The sequence below is a fragment of the Salvia hispanica genome, chromosome 1, assembly GCF_029641045.1.
Source record: "Salvia hispanica isolate PSC_SH4W2 chromosome 1, Shi_PSC_v1, whole genome shotgun sequence".
Classification (NCBI taxonomy): domain Eukaryota; kingdom Viridiplantae; phylum Streptophyta; class Magnoliopsida; order Lamiales; family Lamiaceae; genus Salvia; species Salvia hispanica.
In genome coordinates this window covers 40,807,658-40,831,756 of record NC_142692.1, presented here as the reverse complement: position 1 = coordinate 40,831,756, position 24,099 = coordinate 40,807,658, and the positions used below count along the sequence as shown (strand labels likewise).

Genomic DNA, 24,099 nt, shown 5'->3' with positions numbered 1-24,099 from the left:
TGATGTGGATATATTCCGTTTGTTCGCTAATGCACGTCTTACTTTTGTTAAGAATGTGGATGGAACAGTTAATGGTATATGGATTCCACTATTTTATACCAGGATTAAATGTCTCACTTTGACTTGATCCGGGTTTTAAGAAATGCAAACTAAAATATGAGTTATATTTCTACTAGGAGAATTAATTTTATGATAAAATGTCAGTGGAATGAGTTAATCCACTTGCTATATATAGTAATTGTGAAATCATAATTAAATAGCAATACGGGAAATTTTATGGCAGAAATAGAGCATACTATTAGTTTTTAGTAAAACGTGAAATGAGAGTAATAACGACATTGGCGATTCGAAGGAGTAGTTTAAGGGGCTTAAACCCCTACTAAATTTATATTTAATTCTTTTTCACAGTATAAAATATTTATTTTAAATTTATATTGTTTTTCATAACCCCTTATCAATAAGCTAAGTTACCTAAAGTGTACTTTCAAATAAAATTTATTCCATTCCAACGACTTTTCATGCGTTCTCCCTGGAATAAAGGACTGACAAAGATGGTAACAATAACATAATAGTACATATATTGGCGAATCGTAAGGATAAATAACTAGGCAAAAATTAAATGTTAACAACAATAATGTGAAAATTACTTAAATATATGACCTTTTTGGTTTACATGGCATTTTAGTAATTGTTTGTTAAAAATATATTTACAAAAATTAAAAATAATTAATTAGTTACATTTGAGAATTGAGATTTTTTCCATAGCAAGCTTTAAAAATGAATATTCACTCACTGTTTACGATTAATTCAATAAACCATAACAAAAATTGTGATTTTAGAAATTTATTAAAGTTATCTAATTTGAGATTAATATTGTTTTGATTTCAAAAGAAACTTTGTTGTATAAGTTGCGAATTATTTTTTGGGCTTCCAAATGTGTAATATTTGGCTCTCCCACTATTTTTGGTATAATATTAATAATTTTTGTGTATTGGAAGTTAATAACTCTTTGGGATAAATTAAATAATTTATGATTGAATTTCAAAATTGCCCAAATAAATACATTAACTACATTTTCCTAGCATGAAGATATTACGTGCAAGAAGAAGATCTTACCATGAATAATTGATACATACACCCAATCTACTAGTAATTATTTTTGTCACATATTCCAAAAAAACGAAACAAATATGGTTAGGCAAAATGAGAATTATGTGATGGCGAAAGGGAATTCACTTTGTTTAATTTATTTTTTTCTGATTAAATTAACTAAGTGGTAGTTCAAAAGGTACAGTATGATTAGGTAAACTAAGAAATTTAATGTATGCATATATAGTACTATAACTTTTGGCAATTAAAATTTACACATTAATTCAAATTAAATAGAATTAATTAGCTACCAACTTTATGCCTGTGGATTTATATTTTTTTTTAACATTTTCCGTAAGCTTGGAGCATCTTACAATTAGTTTAGAAATTGCAATATTTTAAAATTAATTTTGAAAATTCAAACAAGAAAAAAAGCTTAGCTACCAAAATTATTTGACTTTCAATTTAGTTTTCAGATCCACAATTTTTGAGCTAGCAAAGAAAATACTCTTTAGGATTATTAGAAGGATGAAGACTTTCTATAAAGTTATTTGCAATAATTTACTGTATTTAAACCCACATTAAACAGTTTTCTTTATTAAAGTGACATAAATACATACAATTTGTAATTATGAGTCTAAATATCGAATTAAACACATCTTATGATGGCATGTATTTATAGAAAATGCATTTCTTTGTAAGATGAATACAACACCAGAATGCGAACTTCATTCCCAGACCACTCAACCAAGTCTGAGATAATTTAATGTATAATAATTGTATCATGTAGCTAAGACCACCAACTACACAACATAAATCAAGATTCAAATAATAGATAAATATATCAGAAAACTAATTGAAAGTTGGGGGACAAAAAAAGGGCATTGTGCTACATTACATACAAAACTTGTGTAATTAAATACCGGTGTTCGGGTTGTTCCCAGCAAGGATAAGCGAGATCTCAAGACCGCGACTGAATGCTTGGTTGAACATAAGCCTGGTTTGAAATGTTGATGCGAATGGGAACCATGAAGATAACGCAATAGGGATGAAGATCAGGATCCCCATTGTAGCATCATATAAACGAGCAATTGATCGTATTGACTTCCATAGTCCCATTTTCTTCACTACAGGCTTCCAAGCGCAAGCAATCTGCATGTGATTGTTCGAAAAGGAAGTGTGATCACACCAAGATTATCAACAAGCACGAACCAAGTAACTCGATTCACACATAAGCAAAGAGAAAACTTACAGAAAGAATTCCCCATCCAGTGGGCAGAAAAGCCAAGATACAGGCAAATATATCGCTGATGGAGAGAGAAGTCAATACAACGGCAACAGATACCCCAGCCACGGCCAGTAAAAATGCAAGTCCTTGGACAAAACGCAGCACCAACTGAAAATTGACTGATATCTTCTGACTGAAGGTGAATACCTGTGGAGTTGATAAAGAAAGAGAGTTGGTTGACCATATGTAAGGAAAAAGGTTGCTCAAAATCATAGTATTCGAAACCTAACCTTGAACAGAACTATAAGCACTGCAAACACTATCCATGAAAATCCATATACCTGAACAAAAACAAAATATCAAAGCAAATACTATTCAGTTCTCATTTATTCCATATCAGATTCATACAGTAAAAGAGAAACATAGCTTTAGATAGTAGCCTAAATAATTTAGGCATTGCTATGTAAGTAAGGATGCTCATAAATGATTATTCTGATTATTGTTAACCAGTGTTTAGTCTGAAGTAGTAAGGAGAAATAGATAGCTCAATTAGTAAACCACATGTTGATCATGTGATGCATCCCCAAAGGCAGCAATTATGTTTTACTAGAATAATGCATCAGTCAAAACATCGAGGTTCCCGACCACAATCCACAAAACCATGACAAGGAGCAGATTTCTTTCATTCACAAACAAGATATTTACCGTTAATGATCTGTCATCTCCCTGGACATTCAACTTGTAAACAATACCATACTGGAAGATGAAAAATCGTAGGCTCAGTATCGTTTCCATGACTCGGCCACTGAAGTTTCGCATGTGAGACTGTACCAATTGTAAAATGTCAATACACTAATATGGGAGCTCAAACAAATCTATAAAAAAACCCAAAATAAAGCTATAAAATGGAGGAACAGTAAAATTAAAGAGTGCTTTGTGTTCTTTTTGAATCATTGTCAGTCACATATTAGCAATCGCTAAACTATCACTCCCAATTAACGTTTGAAGAGCGATCATTATCAAGTCAAGACGGAATAAACAGTCATGAACAATTACAATCATACCAGTTCTTCATCCCACCAAGCCTCCCAGCTTTCTTGTCCTTTCACTCCAATTCCACCTCTGTACAGAAGCCAGTTTGTCCAATCTCGAAAATCTTCAACAGTCCTATTGATTGCAAGTGGGTTATACTTGAACCAGGCAGACTAAGAGGCAGCAGATAGAAAACATAAGGAAAAGAAACTTACTTCTGCCACTCGAATCCAGATGGATTGAACAAATATGGAGCAAACAGCCATGAAATAGCCAGAAACCAACTGCTAACGGTGAGAAGAATATATGCCAGAGCACCACCCTCATTGTACCCATATGAAAGGTATACCACCAACAGGAGCACAATTTCCAGTCTGAAAAAATGATGAAGTTAAAAGTTATACATACACATGTACAATATGAGGGGTGGTGAGGAGAGAGAGATACCCTTTGACAAAATGACTTCGTGAGTATAGCCTGTAATTTTCACTAAACTTTATGTGGCGAACAACAAATCCTCTACCAGTTGCTTGATACTGCAAAAAAGGTTAGTACTTTCTTAGCAATTTCAAACATATGATTCACCATTCGCAGGAAAGGAAGGATTAGATTAGCATACCCTTGCACCACCATGAAGAATAGTACGGCCGAAGTAATGCGTCCTAGTGCCCAGTGAGAATGTGAAGTAGACAGTAGATAGCTGAAACTGCATGGTGACGAAACTAACCATGGCCTGTACGACAAAAGTGGGAGACAGCGCAAAAAATAAATTAAACATCGGAAGTAAACAACTTTCACATCACCTAGAAATAGTAAAAGAACATATGACACAATTTTAGTGTAACTCCGCATATCCATCTTCGTAACTCAACAATGCAACAATGGTTCTATTACTAATTGACCACAAGAGGATTTCAATTAACTGAAATCTCTACTAATCAAATTTGTAAGCAGAAGAAGTTTGGCTTGACTAAAGGATCTTTAGAACTAAATTATTGGTTAATCACATTTTAGATAATACTTGAAGCTGAAGAATCTACTAAATTGAGTATTATGAGACAAAATTTCTTCAGACATCAATGGGTAGTCGATTGAGAATGCCGTAAAGATATATATAAAGAATTTCAGGAATAACCATAGGGGAAGAGTGAGAACAGACTTACCCTTAGAAAGCCCTGTTCCAATATGAAGCATAAAATCATTGGCAATGCCGTAAAGATACCAATCTGGAAAAGAAACTGTGCATTCAGAGCTGCTGTGAGAGCTTTATTCCCCAATATATCAGCTCTGGTTTGTACAGCTTCTCCAACCCCAGATAATGCCTTGAAAGGTTACAACAAATATTAGGTAAAACTGGCAAACTCAGTGAATATTAATGCATGATAAATATGGTATCTAAGCTAATTCAGTGACATCCTAAACTATCAAAAAGTAGTTCCCAAACCCTAAACCTCGCAGGAGGATATGGTGAAATCAAAATGAGGGAAGGTTTGGAGGACCGGTTAAAATCACTCGGTTTTCATTTGGTGGTGGTAGGAGTACCTACGTGGGACATGGATGGCGGTTTTCCATCAAGTTACCAGGACTCCTAATACAAGATATGGAAGGATATAAAAATGTATGATAACAGTGCTCTCCTGTCCCTTTCCCTTAAGGTAAATGGGAAAAGGACAACATCCATATTTGTTCATGTCCCTAGTGGACTTTCGCACAATGCTTATAAGAATCTAGAACAGAAGAATTCAATGAACTCCAAATTATCGTGAAGTATTAAGAGCATAAGCTTACCAAATATACCCTCCCATAGAGAAAAGCATACACAGTAAGCACTGTCAACTGCATGTAGAATTAAATGAATAATGTTAAGTATCATAGAGACGCAATAAAGGTATAGTAGCAGAAAATACAGAAAAAGAAAGACAAGGAGTGGGAAAAACAGAAGCACCCAAAGTAATTAGACACAGAAAGAAAGACATAAAGAAAAAAAATTCAGGAAAACCATTTGCTGCTATATGGAAAGCTAACCATGGTACAGAAGTAGTATCCAACAGTCGTGAAGTAGAAGGAGAGCATCCTAAAAAAATCAAAAAGCTGCCCAAGCCTGTAAACATCCCTGCTAAGAACTTGTTCACCATTGCCTCCAGCAACCTTGCCCTCAAAAACAGCAATCTGATTGAGCCCAACATCCCGCCCCTTGCCAACCTGTAGAGAACTCATTTTAGCCAATTTTAAACCCTCAAACTTATCTATTTACCCTCCGTCACCCCACCACTCTCTACAGCATGATTTTGAGCATTGCAAGAGTGTACCTGAATGTATTCATGGTGAGTAACATTTCCCTGGCGTAAAGTTGTGTTGAAACCTACATTTTATCAACTTCAGCTTCAGAAAAGAGAAACAGGAAAATCATGACAAACTCCATCAGATGCTCCATTTGTTACAAACTTCTTAGATTGGTTGATATGTAGAAAGTTATAATGAGACATGTCATTAAATCAGTACTATTTATGACTCCTGAGTGCCAATGCAGGAACAATTCCAAAATAAAGCAGTGTGGCGGTTGGGAGGTGGATTTCTCGACACCTCTTTCAAAATGTACTCAGTAATTCCATTTTAATGAGATTTTTTTATAATCAATTAAGGAACATGGCTATGCATGCAACAGATCTGTTTAAACAGCAATACCTGAAAAAATATCTTCACTTATATTAATTACGCGAGATGCCTTGCTGATCCCACCCCTTGTGATATGGAAAACTCTATCAAATACATCTGGATGACCATAATGCATGCGGACCCTGACAATTGCCCGAATATCAGCATTAACTATATCTTGTAAAAGTAACATCATTGGCATTTCATATCAGGTATACTCACTTCAATGGATTTGCCAGAACACGCTGACCAAGCGTGACAAAGCTAGATTCTTGATTGGACATGAATGATGCCAATGAAGACACACTGCATGAGTAAGCTAAGAAGTTATGCATATCTGAAACATACATAGAACAAAAATTGTGTATACGTAACATCTAAATACCTTCCAGTAAATACATGCTCCCTCACACCTAGAATAGTAGGGGAACGTAATCCATGATCACAGTTTAACTCTTCAAGAAGATTTCTCATCTTTAAAGCTTCCTCGAAATAGTTGTCCTGAGAGAAGTGGCATACATGAAAGTGGTGAAAATATTTACTCATCACAAGTTCAAGGAATGCACCAGAGAAAACATAGTGGATATAATAAAAGGGAATAATGATGCAAAGCAAAAGTCACAGGAAAAATATTTACTTATCACAAGTTCAGAAACATATACAATATACTCTTGGAGGTCTAATTATTTTAATATATATAACCAGGATTTAGTGCATTGAACTATCAAAATCTGTAAAACTGGGATACGTATCCACTTTGATTGAAGAGATGCAAGGAAGCAATGTACAAAGTGATATTTTTGCCAGCATTACAATATTCTTAAACTCAAGATCAAAAGTTATGAGGGTCAATGGAAGAATGCATTGGCAGAGAATTTTAATTTGAGATCATGTAGCACAGTAATATATAATTCAAACCTGATTCATGTCAATTGTCTGAACAGCATTCCCACGAGTGAACACAACAGCATGATTCTGATTTTCAGGTTTCCCTTCACCGATTTTGGGATTTCCTGGTAGCTTTATTGAATAGATTTCCTGCAAGGATTGTGAGTTAATTTTTATAGCTCAATATAAAAAGACTCAAAATGACAACTGAGCAAGGGTATTCGACAAAGTATTCAACAAAGTACACTTTATTTAAGAACAAAAGAGCACTGTATGAAGCAAGTGGGGAAAGCAGGGCCTGATCAGAAGCTAATATGATTAGTTGTGTGAATGGCCGATAAAATACTCTCTCCATCCCATTATAAGTGACTTGTTACTTTTGTGCACGTAGATTAAGTTGTGTTTTGTGTTAAAAGTGGTACGGCTCCACTAGCCTTGACCATATTTTGTGCTTAAAAAGGTTCACTTTTTGGAATGAGCCACTAAAGTGGGCAGTCTAAAAAGGACTACGAGCCACTTAAAATGGGACAGAGGGAATAAAAGAGTTCCAGTGGGGCGTAACCTGTTATAGGTTTCATCCCGGGATTCAGTTCTTACTGAAACTGCAAAGAAGCTAACATATTTTCCACTTGTGGCATGATACAAAACAATGTACAAGTGTCTCAGTCTCCAAGTTGGTGTGTTTTGTGTAGGTGCGATTCTGAAGACCCACATCGCATTTTAATTTTCTTGCGTTATTCCGACAAAAGTTCTGGTATAGGGTATTAATGGAGATGGGGTTGTTCTCGCCGTTTTGAATACACCCCATTAACTATGTTCTAAAGACCTTGCAAACTTCATTCAGAAAGGGATAAATTGTATTGTGGAACAATTGTTCCAACACTATGTTGGTCTATTTGGTTAGAAAGAAATAGGAGGGTAGTCAAATCTAGACGTATCACTAATTATGTTTGGGAATCACGGTGTTTTTTTATTTGGTATCCCCGTCCCCTTAGTGATCATATTTTCTTAATTATTTGTTCCTATCCAAAGAACCAACAAGTCAACAAGTAGAAGTCAATTTTTTGTATGCATAGCAAAAGTGGGAGTGATCAAATCCACATAACATCAATGAACACAATGGTTCAACAACAAGCACCATTTCAATGATGAGCGCATAGCAAAAGAATGGATGTAGATAACATCCACCCAAGGGGTAAGTGACGTGACACAAGCAACTCCAAGAACCAATAAAAGCTGAAACCAACAATTGTCACACTTCAGCTCTTCTTATATATACACTAGTTTAATTCAGTATCAGAACCAATCATAAGAAACATCACTTTAAAAATTTACCACGAGAATTGTAAAAAAATAAAAGAGATAATCATACAAACCTTGTCTTTTCCATTGATATCTCCCTTCACAAGTTTTGAGAAATATTCTGTGTGCACTCTCCCCTCCTTCAGAGATTCAACCTCATCTATGAAAGCAACTCGAAGAGCTTCATTTCTGTTTTCAGAATGTAGACAATGAGAAAGAAAATTGCAAGGTAGAGAGAGCTATCAGCTGAAGCAATCCGTACACATCTAATTCAATTGCCCAAAATAAATTCTAATTCGAACTGGAGTCTTAGTGCGCTTTTGATCTAGAAGAGTGTACATCAATGCTTTTATCTATTCAATCACCCCAAATATCAACTGTTTAATTTTCATAAGGTAAGCATCAACTCTAATAGGAACTCAGCATTCTGTAATTTAAAGCACAACCCCTTAGCTAAAATATTTAACATAATAACAGAACCTTTGCATTAACATAGCAATATCTGCAGCTTCCGGCTTCTGGTCTTCCTTTTGCTTTCCATATATTTGACATGTAACAACATATGTGAACTTGAGATCAGCTTGAGCTCTGGCCTCTGGAGACAACTCAAAACCTTGAACATCAGCTGTTTCATTTCCGATAATGCCAGCTTCGACATCTGAGATTCAGTGACTTATAAGACATAGGCATGGGAAGACGGGGAAAAAAGTAACTAAGAAACAAAAAGGAGTTACTAATTAATTATTAACAATGCAAACCTCCAGCTGACATGCGTTCTAGATAAGCCTGGAGCATCAAAGCTTTCCTGTAGTACATCATGCCCCGAACTGTTGATCAATGAGTAAGCGAGTGAGAAAGGATATGTGGAAGATAGAGTCATAGACATTAGCAATGCTTCAATATATAATACTACCTCCGTCCCTGAAAATTTGTCCCGTTTTCCATTTCCATCTGTCCCCCAAAGTTTGTCCCATTTCACTTTTTACCATTTTTGGTAGTGGACCCCATATTCCACTAACTCATTCCTACTCACATTTTATCATAAAACTAATATATAAAAGTAGGACCCACAATCCACTAACTTTTTCAACTCACTTTCCATTACATTTCTTAAAACTCGTGCCGAGTCAAAGTGGGACAATATTTGGGGGACGGAGGTAGTAATTAGGAATCATCAGCAGGCCGGTTGGAGGGAAAAATTACATGCATCCAATGGAGCAAACTCGCATATACAAGGAAGTATATTTCCTCAAGCTAGAAAATAACCATGCATGATCAGGTATAGATGTTTGACTGGTACAGGCAAGGAAAGGTAGCTATCTGAAACTTAAGGGACCTAAAATCTTGTCCTTTGGCTTTACTCTCAATTTCTATATATGTCCAAGTCTTCAAAGTTAAGAAACAGAAACAAATGACCTAAAATTACAAGACAAACTGAACCTCAACTCAACACATGCACTATTCCTTTCAAAGCAACGCTTCAGACGTGCACTACAAAATATATCAAATGACACAAGCCAGTTTTAACATTAAGCTGAAAACATCAAACACAGTCCAATAAGGAACTGCAGAAGACTCACCTGTTCTAGCCAGAGTTTGACCTCGATAAGAAGCCCAAAACCGGAGTTCTAAGATATGATTAGGATTATCACCGAGTTCCAACTCTGATGTAGTTTCATCACGTCCAATCCGAGCAAGGAAATTTTTCCATTCATCTGTATATGAAGATATGAATACTCCAGCAAATGAAAAATAAAATTCTGTTTTTTTATTAAGTTTATTTAACCTTTTTGTGTATGGGCAAAAGCAATTCCAATAGTTGTTAGCCTAAAGCACATACATACACACACAGAGTGGAACATATTAGACTTGGCATATACCCAAGAGGAACATAACTGGACTGTGAGTTTAAACACAGGGGCACAAACCAATAAGAGCAAGATACAGAGAAATAAACTTGCAAAAGGACTGCAGATAACTGTCCCCAGGGGCATCATCAACAAAATTGCCCCTTAACTCAAACACAAAGTCCAAGGGTCACAATAAAAGAACACACACTTGAAATGTCAAATATGGTAAACAAGAGAACCTGAACATACCTGGATATATCTTTTGGAGGTAAAACAAGGTTGTGATGCCATCTTCATTTTTCTTTAGGAGCTCTTGCATGCTGTAAAGCACGATCTCTGAGTAATATGGAGTGAACACACTGCACAACACAGGGAGAATCACATACATACTCATATGAAGCAACAGAGCCAAATAATTGAAGTTGCAAGAAGAAATACCTAAAAGATAGCATCTCTCGAACAGGCTTAGCTACAGGCATCTCCATAAATAGAGAATTAGTGAAAAACTGTAGCCGCCTTCTAGCCTCAAGATTTTTAGGAATATTTGCGGCAGAGTCTTTGATGGTAAGCAGAGAATACAATCTACTCACTTGTGCTTTCTACAGAGGTATTGAGTAGACAAACTCATAATATCACATATAATTTGACTGAGAACACACAGAGAGAGAGGAGGTATAGGTGCCAAAGAAAGCATACCAACTCAGCTTCTTTAGGCCACTTCAGTTTTTGAAACAGACGCCCTTCAGTCCGGGCTTTTGCCAGCATGTTCCATGTATCATAATTATCTCTACAGTTACAATAAGATTTATAATTTGGAGGGCAACACTCACACCATGGAAAGTGAAAAATAATGAAGAGAAGAATGCACCACTCATACAGACCTCATGTTGAAGGACAGGACATCCATTCGCATAACATCATATAGATCTAAAATAGCTTTAACAGCGCCTGCTTCAAGGTCAGGAGTTTGATCCTTTTTCTGCAAATAGATTTTAACCCTTAAAACAAGTTCAGGATGGAAAATCCAAGATAGTCCTTGCAAGTCACCATAAACAAGGAATACTCGCTACTCAACATTTAAAAGTTAATGTTTCCTGGTTAAGTTTGGAGTTGGTTGGCAGGTCTCAAATCATAACATATTTAAGGTCTTTGCTTTTTCAGATTTATCTAAAAAACTGGGCTTACATGCTAGGAATAAGATGGGTCATGATATTTCAGGGATGATTAGTTCCTTTAACTGTTTTATTTTTCTGCTTATGTAAAAATAAAAGGAAACTCCTAAATACCAATATTCCTAGGAGTGCAGTGACTTTCTGTATAACTAGCGGCAGTTTGTCCAGCTGAAGATCAACAAGGATATTCCTTTTCGCTATGCTCTCTTGGATGTCTTCATAAATTCTCGCAACCCTGCCATGTTCGCATGGGAGGCATTATATATGCCTTCATGAGAAATCTTGGAGCTCAGCCATAGAGGAAAACTTTAATATCAAAATAAACTTACCACTTCTTTCCTTCGTTATTTCCTTCATCATCCAATATTTCTGTAAGGATAAATTTGATACTATAAAAGCACTCCTCAACAGCATATTTCATGTAATCATCATCCCTTGAGATTCTTTCCCAAAGCTCTTCTTGAGAATCTTTGGTTTCTTTACTCTCTACAGCAATATCTTTTGCAAGGAATATCTACAATTATTTGCACAAAGAAGATAGCAGCAGATATAATAAAATCAAATAAATGCCAAACACATACCAATCAAAAGAAGTAAGAAAGACTAAGGACATCAGCAGACCTTGCTAGCTAGAAGAAAAAGCGGCCATTGGACAAGTGCAAGACTCCTTGAATTTTTGGGCATTTGAAGCAATTCCAATTCCCTATACAACACATAATAAGAGCAACATGTAGAATGCGTCAAGCAATGTAAAACAATTGTAGATGGTACAATAGCTAGAACAGTAAAGCTCACAGATCGTCGATATAATCTTCCTCCCTCAGATTCCTTATAATTTCATTCCAAAATGGAGCAAATCGAGCAGCATCAGTTTTCTTCTTTTCCACAACCTTCAGTGAGACAAATAAAATAATTTCACAAGACAAATATAATAAGACCCAAATTTGAAGAATTTATAATACACATTCAACACTGACAGATGTTCAACAAATCAACAGGTTCAGTTGAAATGTACAACTCAATTCTGTAACTTCGTAAGTATTTCAATTTCACAACATCATATTGAAGAAACATGATTTTAATGGATCATATATCTGTAATATTATCTCAGAAGATTTTAGCATACTCTAATTTCAATCTTGGATGACATTAAGGATACATACCGGTAGGATTCCCAGCCTAACAGGATAAATTCAAGTATCATGAAAGAAGCATGGACGTAAACTTGTCAGAACTTATTCTAGATGAGAATAAAGAAGGAAACAATATCATGTACATTCACAGGTATAGCAAGCACTGATCAGCAACTAATGCAAGCCAATGCAAGTAACCCATAGCTCCATCTCTGCCTCTCTTGATTCTCACAGCTCAACCAAAATCCAGACATAATTATTTCTTTAGATTGTCATCCTCTACGGATATTTTTGACATCCAGGGTAGTTTTTTTGGTTTACTATTGATGGCAACAAGCAATAAAGGCTGCTAGCAACCAAAATATATGGGATACATCCATGTGAGACAAAAGAGAAACTTTTTATTTAGAAAAGGCCCAGCTTCGATGACCTATACCACAATCCCAGAGTTAGTAATATTTTATGCTGTGGGCAAAAGATGTTCAGTTTCCTTACATCTCTCAAAAGATTAATTGTGCAATCACTACTACAGATATGGTCATACAAATACAAGAGGCACTTTTTCTTTGTAGTGAGTTGAACTAACCTGACCAGATCCAGATGATTGCACAGATTCCCTGCAAAGAAAGGTACGGTTTAATTCCATTAAAAATACACCTTGCAAGTAGTAGAGGGTTCTGGCATAGTATTCAGTATTCCTTCTGATGTTCTTCTAGAAATAAAGGTTCAAGATGAAGGAGAAAGAACCTTTGTGGGGGCGGTATATGTAGAGTATTCATAAAAGCTGCAGGAAACTTTTCAAAAAGTTGCTGAACAGCATCCAGAGATCTAATCTGAAGTCAACAGGAAAAAAATAAACAAAGAGATAAAAGTGAATCGTGTATTGGACCCATCCAATAAGGAAAACGTATAATATAATAAATACATATTTTAAATTCACAGCAAAAAAATACACAAATATTTGATTATTAGAGAAGGATTCCTCCGGAATACTCAGAAATAGTGAAATATTTCTAAGCGCACAATAAACATCTTACCTCTCCAAGGCGATCTCTAGCACCCATCAGGAAACCCAATATAGCAGATACAATAGTGTAGAAAACTTGGAGATCCATTAGATAAATCTGCAACAGAAAGCAAAGGACAACATAGTCAAAAGTTTTGACTAGAATTAATAATTGAGAAGGAAGATAACTACCGAAGCCATCATTGAAATGCAATATAAATACTACAGAAATGAAATGTACAATTCAAAAACTAAATCTTGAGACTAGATACCATAAAGAACAGGAAAAATGTAGAAGAGCCTCATATTCAAGATCAGAAAAGACAATAAATAAATAATGCATACTTACGGCAACTACGGGGGCCCATAAGCTGAGAACCGTAAATGCGTTATGATTATCTACAAGTAGAGAGACATTAGCAATTTATTTGTAGAAAAAATGAACTATGAAAAAACAGCGTCAAATATTGGTGGATGTAATCACACATGAATCTCTGTTCATACAAAAGTAACCAAGCACATCAAAACAGTTAAAAATAACAAATGCATCCTGAAGAACTCAAACCTATATTCCACAACAAATAACACAAGAAAAAGGATCCAGGCCCAAAAAATATTACCATCAAAATAACTAGTAAAGGTGCAGAACCATTTCTACATTATTCAACAGTGTAAGATAAGTTTAGGGCCACCACAGCCTTTCTCAGTCCCAAGAGTAAGGGGGCACAAGGGCAAATGGTAAAAGAGAGAAAATAGAAGTAGTTTAATTCATCCAACTTTCAGATTTAAGGCCCAAAATGAGGAATGCACTCCAACAGTGCTCATGCAATCATCAAGTTTTGACTGCACTCCAATTCCCTCCAAGCAAACCAATTCCACATCAAAACAAACAGGAAATTTCCATGTGCATCAGCAATAAATTTGTGGCTTACTTTTTGACACGATATCATGCCAAGAGTATTGGTCAATGCGCAAGTTTACTAAGAACCTTGTTGGTTCTGCCAATGGATTAATCTGCAACGAGAAGCGAAAGTCAATGTTAATATAGATATAGAAAAACAATCAATTTTATGTAAATTTGCTTGAAATAAAATTTAACACTTGCCAGTAAGAAATAAGCAAAAGAGAATTTGCATCCCAGCACAACCAACCAAAAGATCATGTATCTGAAATAAATACAAGAGTTAAGATAAAATGCTATCAGTACTAGACATGAAAGTAATCAACAACGCAGTAACACAAAGAGTTCTGTAAAAAACAACCAGTGCCATCAATGTGCAATAATTAGTCTCTAAGAAATGACTACTATATTTGAATGTAATGTCATAGCAGTAAAAATTCACACATTCAGGGAAGAAATTGTATCATGGTGATTTATATGATCAATTTAAGTAATGTTTTCATAAGCATTAAATAAGAGAAATAGCATGCTAAAATAAGACAATGACATATTTTGGTAATAGATGGGTTGAGATAACTGAGCCTACAATAATCGTGTACACCATAAGATATCGGGAATCAACAGAAAAAGAATAAGCTGATTTCCAGGAGAACAAGTTTTCTTTGATAAATGAACTTTTAATATGAGAAGGTTTTGATTTTGAACAAGGAAAAACTCGGACCTACATCCTAATAGTTTGGTGATTCTAAAGGAAACAAAGACACTGTAACCAACTTTCCAGGTAGACAAACTAGGACAGAAGTTAATAACATTACTGCATACTATTGTTTACTGTCCAACTCAAAAATTACCCACGTGATTAAAAAGCTACAAACTGTATCAACTTTTAGGATGAAGAGAAGCTTAAAAACCTAACAGCCCGTAGCCAACCTCCATCAAATAAGCTCATTACTACACGCTTAAGAACCTCGCCTCACCGCGCTATCGTCATCTGTCACCTTTCTCAGCTTTTACTGCCCCAGGGGCTGACTCCGTCACGTAGTGCGATAAATTTATATCATCATACCATTGTCCCTCTACTGATTGCACAACGGATGCTGTCCCGTCCCCACCATGTGGACTTTCGTTTAGAATGGGTTGGGAAGAGAAGGGGTTGGGTAGAATTTATATATTGTTAAATTATTGGAGATATAGTTTGCTTTTGTTATAGTGCTTCAAAGAAGAGGCGTAACAGAAGTACCACAAATAGGCAACACATACAAAACATGCACAGAGGAAAGAGAAGAAGAAAGTTTCAAACAGACAAAAAAGGTAAGTGTAATACTTCAAGAAATCTGAAGCTCTTTCATACATGCCCCGGCCAACATAGTAATGTTCCTACACCACAACAACAGAAAGATAATTCAGAAATACAGCTTCAATACTATAACTAGGATTTCTTTATTTCATGCAAATACGCAATATGATATGTAAACCTGGTGCATCCACTTCATCCAACCAACCAGGGGCCAACTATTGCACCGATCTGACACACGGTGACATGCTGGGATGTGCAGCAAGACACTCAAGAAGAACTTTGCACCAGCAAAAATTAGAAGAACAATTACATAAAGTTTATAAACAACAGACGTGTTATTGTTATTACTCCTGTCTTCAAGAGCTTTCCTGAAATTATCGAAAAGAAAACAAAACTAATGAATTCAATTTACAGAACAGAAAAGAGTAAGAAGTACAGAAAAGGGGAAAGTAATCAGAAGTCTAGGATTTACATACACGTAAAGGAAACATATGAAAACTGATAACAAGGCATAGCTAAGAAAACGGAGGAAAATTCGGGTGACAGCAAGATGCCTTGATGTGGCGTACGCTCCATACATCATTACAATATCCAGAATACCTAAAGGACCAGAAAGCAAGAAAACAAATCAGGGGAAAAGTTTAGAATGAAACAACTCCAATGTAAGAAAACAGTAATTAAATAAAAACAATCAATCCCGGTTATTTATTTACTCTCAAAGAATTTCATCACAAAATATGTGGGGCCAACACTAAGAACTTCTCGAATGGTCTTGGAGTTGATATTTCCACGATTGAAAGCAATTATGGTAAGCCCCTGTGACAAAATAAGAGTGTAAAAGTTATTAAATTGAGCCATGCAGTGAAGAGCAATCTTGTCCCTGCAGACTGAAAAATGACCAAAATATGGAGAAAGAATTCTTCAAGCAAAAAGTGTATTAAATAAATGTAAAGATAATAACTGGTTCACGGAAGATTCTGAGACAAGTGAAAAACACGATGAGCTGCCAATGAAGCAATGCTAGAAAATAAAAAAAATTTAAAAAAAACAATAATCGAGGATATACTATAAAGAATACTTGTTAGTCCACAAAGAAAGAATATCTTTTTCCCTATTCTTTCAAACAAACCCTCTTAGTTATTCTATTTTTATGCTTGGTAGAGGGAACAAGATTCCTATTAACAAAGGCACTAGTTTATATAAATCGAATTTATATCAATTTTTACTACTTAAACCACTGACTGGGCAACAATTCCATCTTCTCACTAAAACTGGATATCACCATCAATTTGCATCTTAAAATATTTTAGTTTCAAATAAGATGCATAATTAAGCATTTACCAAAAATCTGGAAAATGTCCAGTAGATTAAAGCTAAGGATTAAGTTGCAAACCTGAAACATCACAAAGAGGAATATCCATAGACGGTGAAAGCTGTGATAGAGATGAAGAAATGTCCTATGTTCAACAAAAGATGTTTTCCCACAGCGTTTGCCTCCCCCAGATTTCAGAACATTCTGCAAACAAAGAACAGAACATTAATTAGACAGTCACCCCTATACAACTTCTATAGGCGAGATGATATGCAACCCTTGAGCCAGAGGGGTAAAAAATAAGTTACTAATAAATCTATGAAATGAAACATAAATTAATAGAAAACAATAATTCATTGACAAAGATATATCGAAACAAATTTCTCAGTTCAAACTTTTTTTGTACCAACATATACAAAGTACAAGTTGTGTGAAAGAGCTAGCAGTTGTAGGATGTGTCCGGATGTTAAGTGAACTATTCAATGGATTTTTATTAACACAAGCATAATAAAGGGTAACTCGTTAATGAAAAACTCATTACTAGTGGTTAGCAAATTATGACATGAATGCTAAGCCAACACTATCACAGAAGAGTTCAGTTGATGATAGAAGCAACCATAACCATTTACTGCAACATGTTTGAAATAAATTCCATGTCCTAAATCAATCCTGTAAGAATTTGCATACTTATTGTACCTTGGACCTCCGTGCTGGCTTCAGGAAAAACTTTGACGTCAGGTTCCAGGGCCAACGAAGATCAAAGCAGCTCAGTGACCTAGTGAACATGAATAATTTAACCAACAGATGTATCCACACTAAATGATGGAATAATAGCATATATTTCCAAAAGAAAACTTACCAGAAAAATTCATTAAAATCATCATAATTTCTCCAGGCTGAATGAGGCGCTCGCCCATTATCATTGTTCACGGCTTCCTAAGGATCAGAATGAAGATCAACTCAACAGTATCATACTCAAACATAACTATCCATAACAGAGTTCTAGCACCCAAGTTTAAATGACAACATATTTGTAACTGTTAACATGGAAAACATAACTCAAATAACTTGTACATACCGCACTTATGACCTCATAAAGAGGCAGTATGACTTGGTCAAGAAACGATACATCAGAACCAGAAACACAACTTTTAGCTGGCTGGGCAACCTGCTGTCGTAATACCTCTTCCAGCTCCTTACCCATCTGTTCAATAGATCCATTCATTCAGAGCAGGAAATTCAGGCTTGGAAGCTTTAGCTAGAACAGGTTTAAAGGGGATAGCACTAGTGATCGCATACAAAAGTTTAGACATTGTTTTATCAACTCAGACAAAGATGGCACCAAAAACAGAACATAAAACTTGTCTCTACGAAAGTTCAAAAAACTGAAGCAGCACAAACAGGTCCAGCCTTCAAACAAGCTATACCCCACGGAAAACAACCTTTCATAACATTGTTAAACCTGCACCTCCATCACATTCATATCCACACTACGTTAAGTCCAGGTTAAATTTGTACAATAAAAAGGTCAATTACCTGTCAATACACAAACCGTACCTAAATTTTGATTTTTCAAAAATTCTACTCTTTACTGTCATAAAAAATATATGAACTTCAAAAATTTTTTAAGCACAAGTTCAAATCTTGTTGGCCAGTAGCCTGAAAGTTCCCATCATGAAACTCTATTTCTTTTTTGTCAAAATCTAGATTCCTACACCACGTACAATTAAAAAGCTACAGTTAGGACTCATGCCAAATTCCCAAAAACTAGTTCATGTATTTTTGAAAAGAGTAAAGTTGTTTAAAAACAATAAAATTGGTTGTAGTTAGCTATTTTCAGACAATTAAACCAAAAAGATTAAATTGCAATTATAAAACAATAGAAGTCCCTCAGATCTGGGTTACAAGTGGCATCAAATGGGTCTGCATTAAGGGCAAGATCCCAACACAGGAACCAATTAATTGGAATGATCCAATATGAACAATAACCTAGAGGGTGGGTATATAGGTTGCCTGTGTAAACAAGACTCCACATAAAAAGAAGCCTATAACTTTTACTGTGTAGACTACGTAAATTATCAATAACAAGTGAGAGGCAAAGCAAACATAGTCAGAATCAACTCTTTAGCAAGAAAACCATAAGTATCAACAACAGTTAGCCAATATACTTACATTATGAAAAATGTAGCACAAGCATTCTGGCAGAAATCGAACATTTGCTGCTTCACCCCATATTAAGAAGTATAATGAAACGAAGAGCAACATCTTCTCTTTGCTAACAGCCTCCAAACTGGCCAAAAAAGGAAAAAAAGTTATTAAACCCAAATACCAATTTCATGAGAACTCCACACCAATAAGAGGCTGTGCTTGATTTATTCAAATTTCATTTCATTTACTAAGGGGCCATTTTTGTGATTTTCATAATACAAACATACTTGCTCCATACGGGTAATATTCCCAAGTAGTTGCACCATTTGATGTAGTTGTCCAGGGATTTCAAAAATACCCTCTGAGCAGCAGCCTCATCCAATATCTGTATCAAATTTATAAGCAGCTCATAAATGAAATTCCAAAATATAATGAAAATAAGCAATGCCTGAAAATAAGAGCCACTCAAACTAAAATGCTGTAGTAAAACAGACAGGTCAAGAGTTTAAGCACCTTATGACAGAAGTCACAGAACAATATAAATTTATCAAGATAGATGAACCATTACAAAGGGAAGAGTCGATTCTTAAAACTAGAGAAATATTAATTGAGGATAAAACCCCAATCCCTAACTAAATCTGATTCGAACATGGTTGTAGAACATTTGAAAGTCAACATACCGTCCTAAACATAATCCCACCCTAATTTCTTCTATGCATCCCTCCAGATATACGATGATATATCAACATAAAGCTTGGGCAATAACCCCCATAGTAGCTCGCCTACTTTCCAACAAAGCCTCTCAGGTTTAACAGAAACTAACCAGTGAGTGTACACAGCAAAAGCCTTGTATATCATAAAATTGAGAAAGGAGGGGTATCATATCTTCTGCTGATTCTTGAAACACATTAATTTGTGGAAAAGAAGTATATGAATGGCTTCTTTGAAGCTATCATAAGTATGGAGCTTTTCCAACATAAGAAAAATCATGAAAATCCCATACACTGGCACAAAAAACATCTGGAGCAAGTATAGAAGCCCTGGCAATAATATAATTGAGGCGTAAATTAACGGAAAAGGCAAAAATCCTAAGAAATGGAGGGGAAGAACCAATATCCCTTTTCAGTTTGAAAATATATTTTTAATAAACAAACCTTAAAAAGGAAACCAAAGATGCACCGCAATACCAGAACTCCTAGTAGAAATAGTACAGCATAGGGAAGCACGAGTCACATATGATTCTATGGTGGTAGGGAGTTCTTATTGCATCCACATTTCACAATCCAGAGACATGTAACATCTCCCATCAAACCACTGAGCCCATCACCTAAACACTAAAGAAAAGAAAAGCTAAACTAAAAGAAAACCCAGAATCTAGTCTACACCTTTGATATCCCAGAGCATTAACTAAACAAGCTAAACTAAGACGGAAAAACAGCGCAGAGCAGAATGCAACTCATATTCTTGCAGTAGATTTTACATCCCACACTAAAATTCTTTAACACCTATTCACATATGATATTTTCTGTACTCCAAGAGAAGCCTTGAACTTAAACATCATAAGCTTGTAATTCTTATCTATATTTCTTGATTAAAAGAAAATCAAGAGACCTACAGGCTCTGGGTCTTCAGGAATTCGTAGCCGACTTTGCTCATTTGCAAGGAGATGAACAACTTGTTCTCGCTGATTTGAGACACTATCTTTCTGTAAAACAAAAACATAGCACGTGAATAAGGACCACATACTATCTCAATACAGGTGTAACAAGCACAAAGCTAGGCTATTATTTAATTCTGTTACAATTAATATACATTAAATGGGGATGAATGCAGACCAAAACAACAGCAAGGACAATCATCCTCCAAAACTAAAATAAATAGACGACTAACCTGAAAACCGAAAGTATACTGCAAAAAATCAAAAATATCTAGGCTTCTTGAAGGAGGAGGAGCAAATGTTCCAGGTAATTTTGGGAGGCCCCTGAAATACTTCAAAGATGAAACAGCTGCTTGTACCTGATGTTTTAATTAAGCATCCAAGCATCATTATTATACATGAAAACTAAAATCAACAAAATAGATACTAAACCAGATTACCTCTGGAAAAGAAGCAATAGGATTGGTTAGACTTGGAGCATCCAAAGGTATAATATTGTAAGGAAGCGTATCTTCTGCCATCGCTGCATCTGACTCTATAACACGTTTCAGCTGAAAGAAAATAGCCATAGAGTAAACTGATGTCTCACATATTAGTCAAACAAGACTATAGGAGTAGCAGACTAGCTACTCAAACCCCACGAATACAAAATAGAAATAAATGAATAGAGGGCATATAGAAGGACTCTCCATACTCTTTCATCAGTATAAGCAGTCAGAAAAAAAAAATGGTCTTGAAACCCAAAAAAACTGAGGCTTTAAAATCAAATATATTCTGATTTATGAATGCTCCATATCCAGGGCATCACATGCACAAAAGAAAAGACAAAAATATGACTAATAGTTTTCAAAATCAAATGGGTAAAGCACCCAATCCAACAAGAAATCATGCACGAAAAACAGTAAGAATAATTAAAAATATGTCAAACCTCTTCAGGAATTAAACTTTGAGCTTCTTCAGCAGAAACATCCTTGGTCAGCTGCCCTAAAACATTCCCAATAACCCTTAGAGTTGCCAGGACTCTTTTCCTTTTCACTGTTTTCCTCTCCAATCTAAGAAGAATTACGATGAAAGGAAATCCGAAATTAACTCAAGGAGATATGTAGATGTAATATGAGAAACGGAAGGTATAAAAGACTAATCGATCCTACAGCATCACATCAAAGTCTCTTATGAGAAAGGAAAAATAGATCTAGTTGAAGAACATACTCTCCAAGGTTACCACTAAAGACACCCGACTGCCTCAACTCCATCTCCTCATCTCTCAGCCGGTCCACATTATTCTTCTGTCTGTACAGTTTATAAAATTCCCGTAACCGAGCAATATCCTGGGTTCTATCTATGCTTCCAGCCTCCTTCTTTGCTAGCTTTTGCTGAAAGATAGTCATAGACAGAAGCCAAATATACCTTAGGTATCTTGACAAAATATGCAGAAGTAGAAGTACAAATACAACATTGAAAATAGGGGTCACTGCAGTGGGATATGCGCTTGTTATGTACAGATCATCGAGTGATGCATATTAAACCAGTGAACCTTTTCACCTTGGAAATAGATTGCATTGATTGCAAAATGATTAGCACCTTTCATTGTAAAAAGTACCTTTATAACAGACATCAAACCCGTCTTGAACTGCAATACACCCCTGCCCTCACTATTTGGATCCAGATTTTGAGCCAAAGAATAAGCATGTTCACACACTGCAAGAAGTGGAAACAAGAGACCGGAGTGAGTATGAGACAAAAGCAAATGGAAAACATCCAGTTTTCTGACATGCAGGACACAATTTTCTAGCATTCACTTCTCACAAGTTAACAGTCATTGCAAGAACATGCCCATTCAGGGACTACAGGATTTTTCCAACATTAATATAAACCAGCAAACTTATAAGAATGAGTGTTATTATGTGATATGTTGTACTTTTTGTCCATGTTAAGAATGAGTGTTATTATGTGATATAATGTACTTTTTAATCACATTCACCGGACATAAAAAAGAGGAAAATATCCATAGGACAATATTTTCTGCAAATTCCTAGTAACCTTACAGTACTTGTTTCATGCTTACAAGAAAATTGCAAGCAAAATTATCATTACATCTCATAACAAATCCAATCAGTGGGTTTGGTTTCAATTTCACAACTAAAACTTGTATCCAGTTCTAACCAACAAGCTAGTTCACTTAGTAAAGTGATGGTAGAATGTGAATTAGGACATGTAAACTGGGACATGAACTTGAGCTCACAAAGCAATCACATACTATTTCAGTATGCAATTCTCATTGTTCAATCTGTCTGTTCTATAGCTACTGCTTCAAATAAAAGAAGTTAAACATGAGGATATAGTTGTGAATTGTAATATGTAGCTCATCTTCAAGGTATTTGAGTATAGGGATACCACATCACACTCTGGGGATAGTAAATCAGACACCTAAAACTTACAAAATCTCCCATAAGCTTCTAAAACAAAAACATACTCTAGAACGATACAGTTGTTTACTTATCCATGAAACAAAATAGAAAATATAAGGAAAACAAAGAAAACTAGGAGAGAGTACATACGAATTCTGGCTATATTCGGATCGTCATCTTGAATTTCATCTGCAGCCCTCAAAATGTCATCTATGTCCTTGTTTCCAAGCGAGGAAGGAACATTTGCAGCTAGACCAGTCTCCGGCTGTCGATACAAACCACCACCCGGTGCTCGGCCTCGAAGTGCCGCCCGAACCAACCGCTCCCACAAGTCCTCCACTCGAGACATCTCCTGAAAGACGTTGAAAAAGATACCGAAGCTAACCAGATCAAGTATGTGCCAAATTCCACGGTAAACTTTCTCTAATTCTACCAATCTTAACGAGAGCAAAAGCTACAATGTATCTGGAATATCCCTAACTAGCAAGGAGACGATAAATTGGGCATTTACACTACATATTTTCTGAAATTAATGCGTCCACATCACAATTGCTATTTCCACAGCTGTTTATACAGCAAACCAGTGACCAAATCATACAATCAGCAAAACTGGAATTCAACACAGAAAGCTGAAATGCTCAAATGCAAGAACATAACAAGTAATTGCGTTCACCTTGGCTGGATATCTCGCAGGGAGGTGACTGATAAGTCTAGCACGCGCTTCGAGGGCAGAAATGCTAGAATTTCGCGATAAAGTCTGTAGGGTTTAAGCGGTCGTGATTCAAAAAGCAGCTTGATTCTGATTCGGATATACTAATTTGAACAAAATCGGCGCGGTTGCTTACGATTTACGAAATTGATGGGCTTGAATTGGAAGGGTAGCTGATATTTTCAAGGAGAACGCGGACAGCAATCTCCCAATTTCTCTACTTTTCTTTTCAACTTCAACAATTTCAAAGACTCAGTCCGCATTTGCACGATCCTGTGAAATTTACGAAATGGAAACCTAATGAATAAGATT

The 24,099-nt window shown here is 35.7% G+C and overlaps 1 protein-coding gene across 1 annotated transcript; it reads right to left on the bottom strand.

Moving 5' to 3' along the window:
- Positions 1-1,733: 1,733 nt before the first annotated feature.
- On the bottom strand, positions 1,734-24,099 carry GSL10 (glucan synthase-like 10). The gene is made up of 53 exons (XM_048126964.2): positions 23,924-24,099; positions 23,752-23,835; positions 23,229-23,430; positions 22,271-22,368; positions 21,880-22,043; positions 21,599-21,722; positions 21,111-21,221; positions 20,904-21,029; positions 20,629-20,718; positions 19,301-19,398; positions 19,038-19,155; positions 17,944-18,069; positions 17,725-17,801; positions 17,562-17,640; positions 16,947-17,069; positions 16,267-16,369; positions 16,030-16,153; positions 15,732-15,921; positions 15,581-15,633; positions 14,461-14,521; positions 14,288-14,369; positions 13,705-13,754; positions 13,387-13,473; positions 13,097-13,182; positions 12,936-12,966; positions 12,012-12,106; positions 11,838-11,919; positions 11,546-11,730; positions 11,331-11,451; positions 10,926-11,023; positions 10,741-10,831; positions 10,483-10,643; positions 10,294-10,403; positions 9,775-9,909; positions 8,953-9,021; positions 8,675-8,852; positions 8,269-8,383; positions 6,923-7,042; positions 6,390-6,505; positions 6,227-6,310; positions 6,035-6,147; positions 5,659-5,711; positions 5,375-5,551; positions 5,138-5,185; positions 4,513-4,671; positions 3,969-4,082; positions 3,797-3,885; positions 3,565-3,723; positions 3,382-3,484; positions 3,023-3,142; positions 2,608-2,658; positions 2,342-2,524; positions 1,734-2,241 (listed from the first exon to the last, which is right to left on the bottom strand). The coding sequence occupies exons 3-53, from the start codon at positions 23,425-23,427 to the stop codon at positions 2,005-2,007; spliced, it is 5,766 nt and encodes a 1,921-aa protein (XP_047982921.2). The 5' UTR covers positions 23,428-23,430; positions 23,752-23,835; positions 23,924-24,099; the 3' UTR covers positions 1,734-2,004.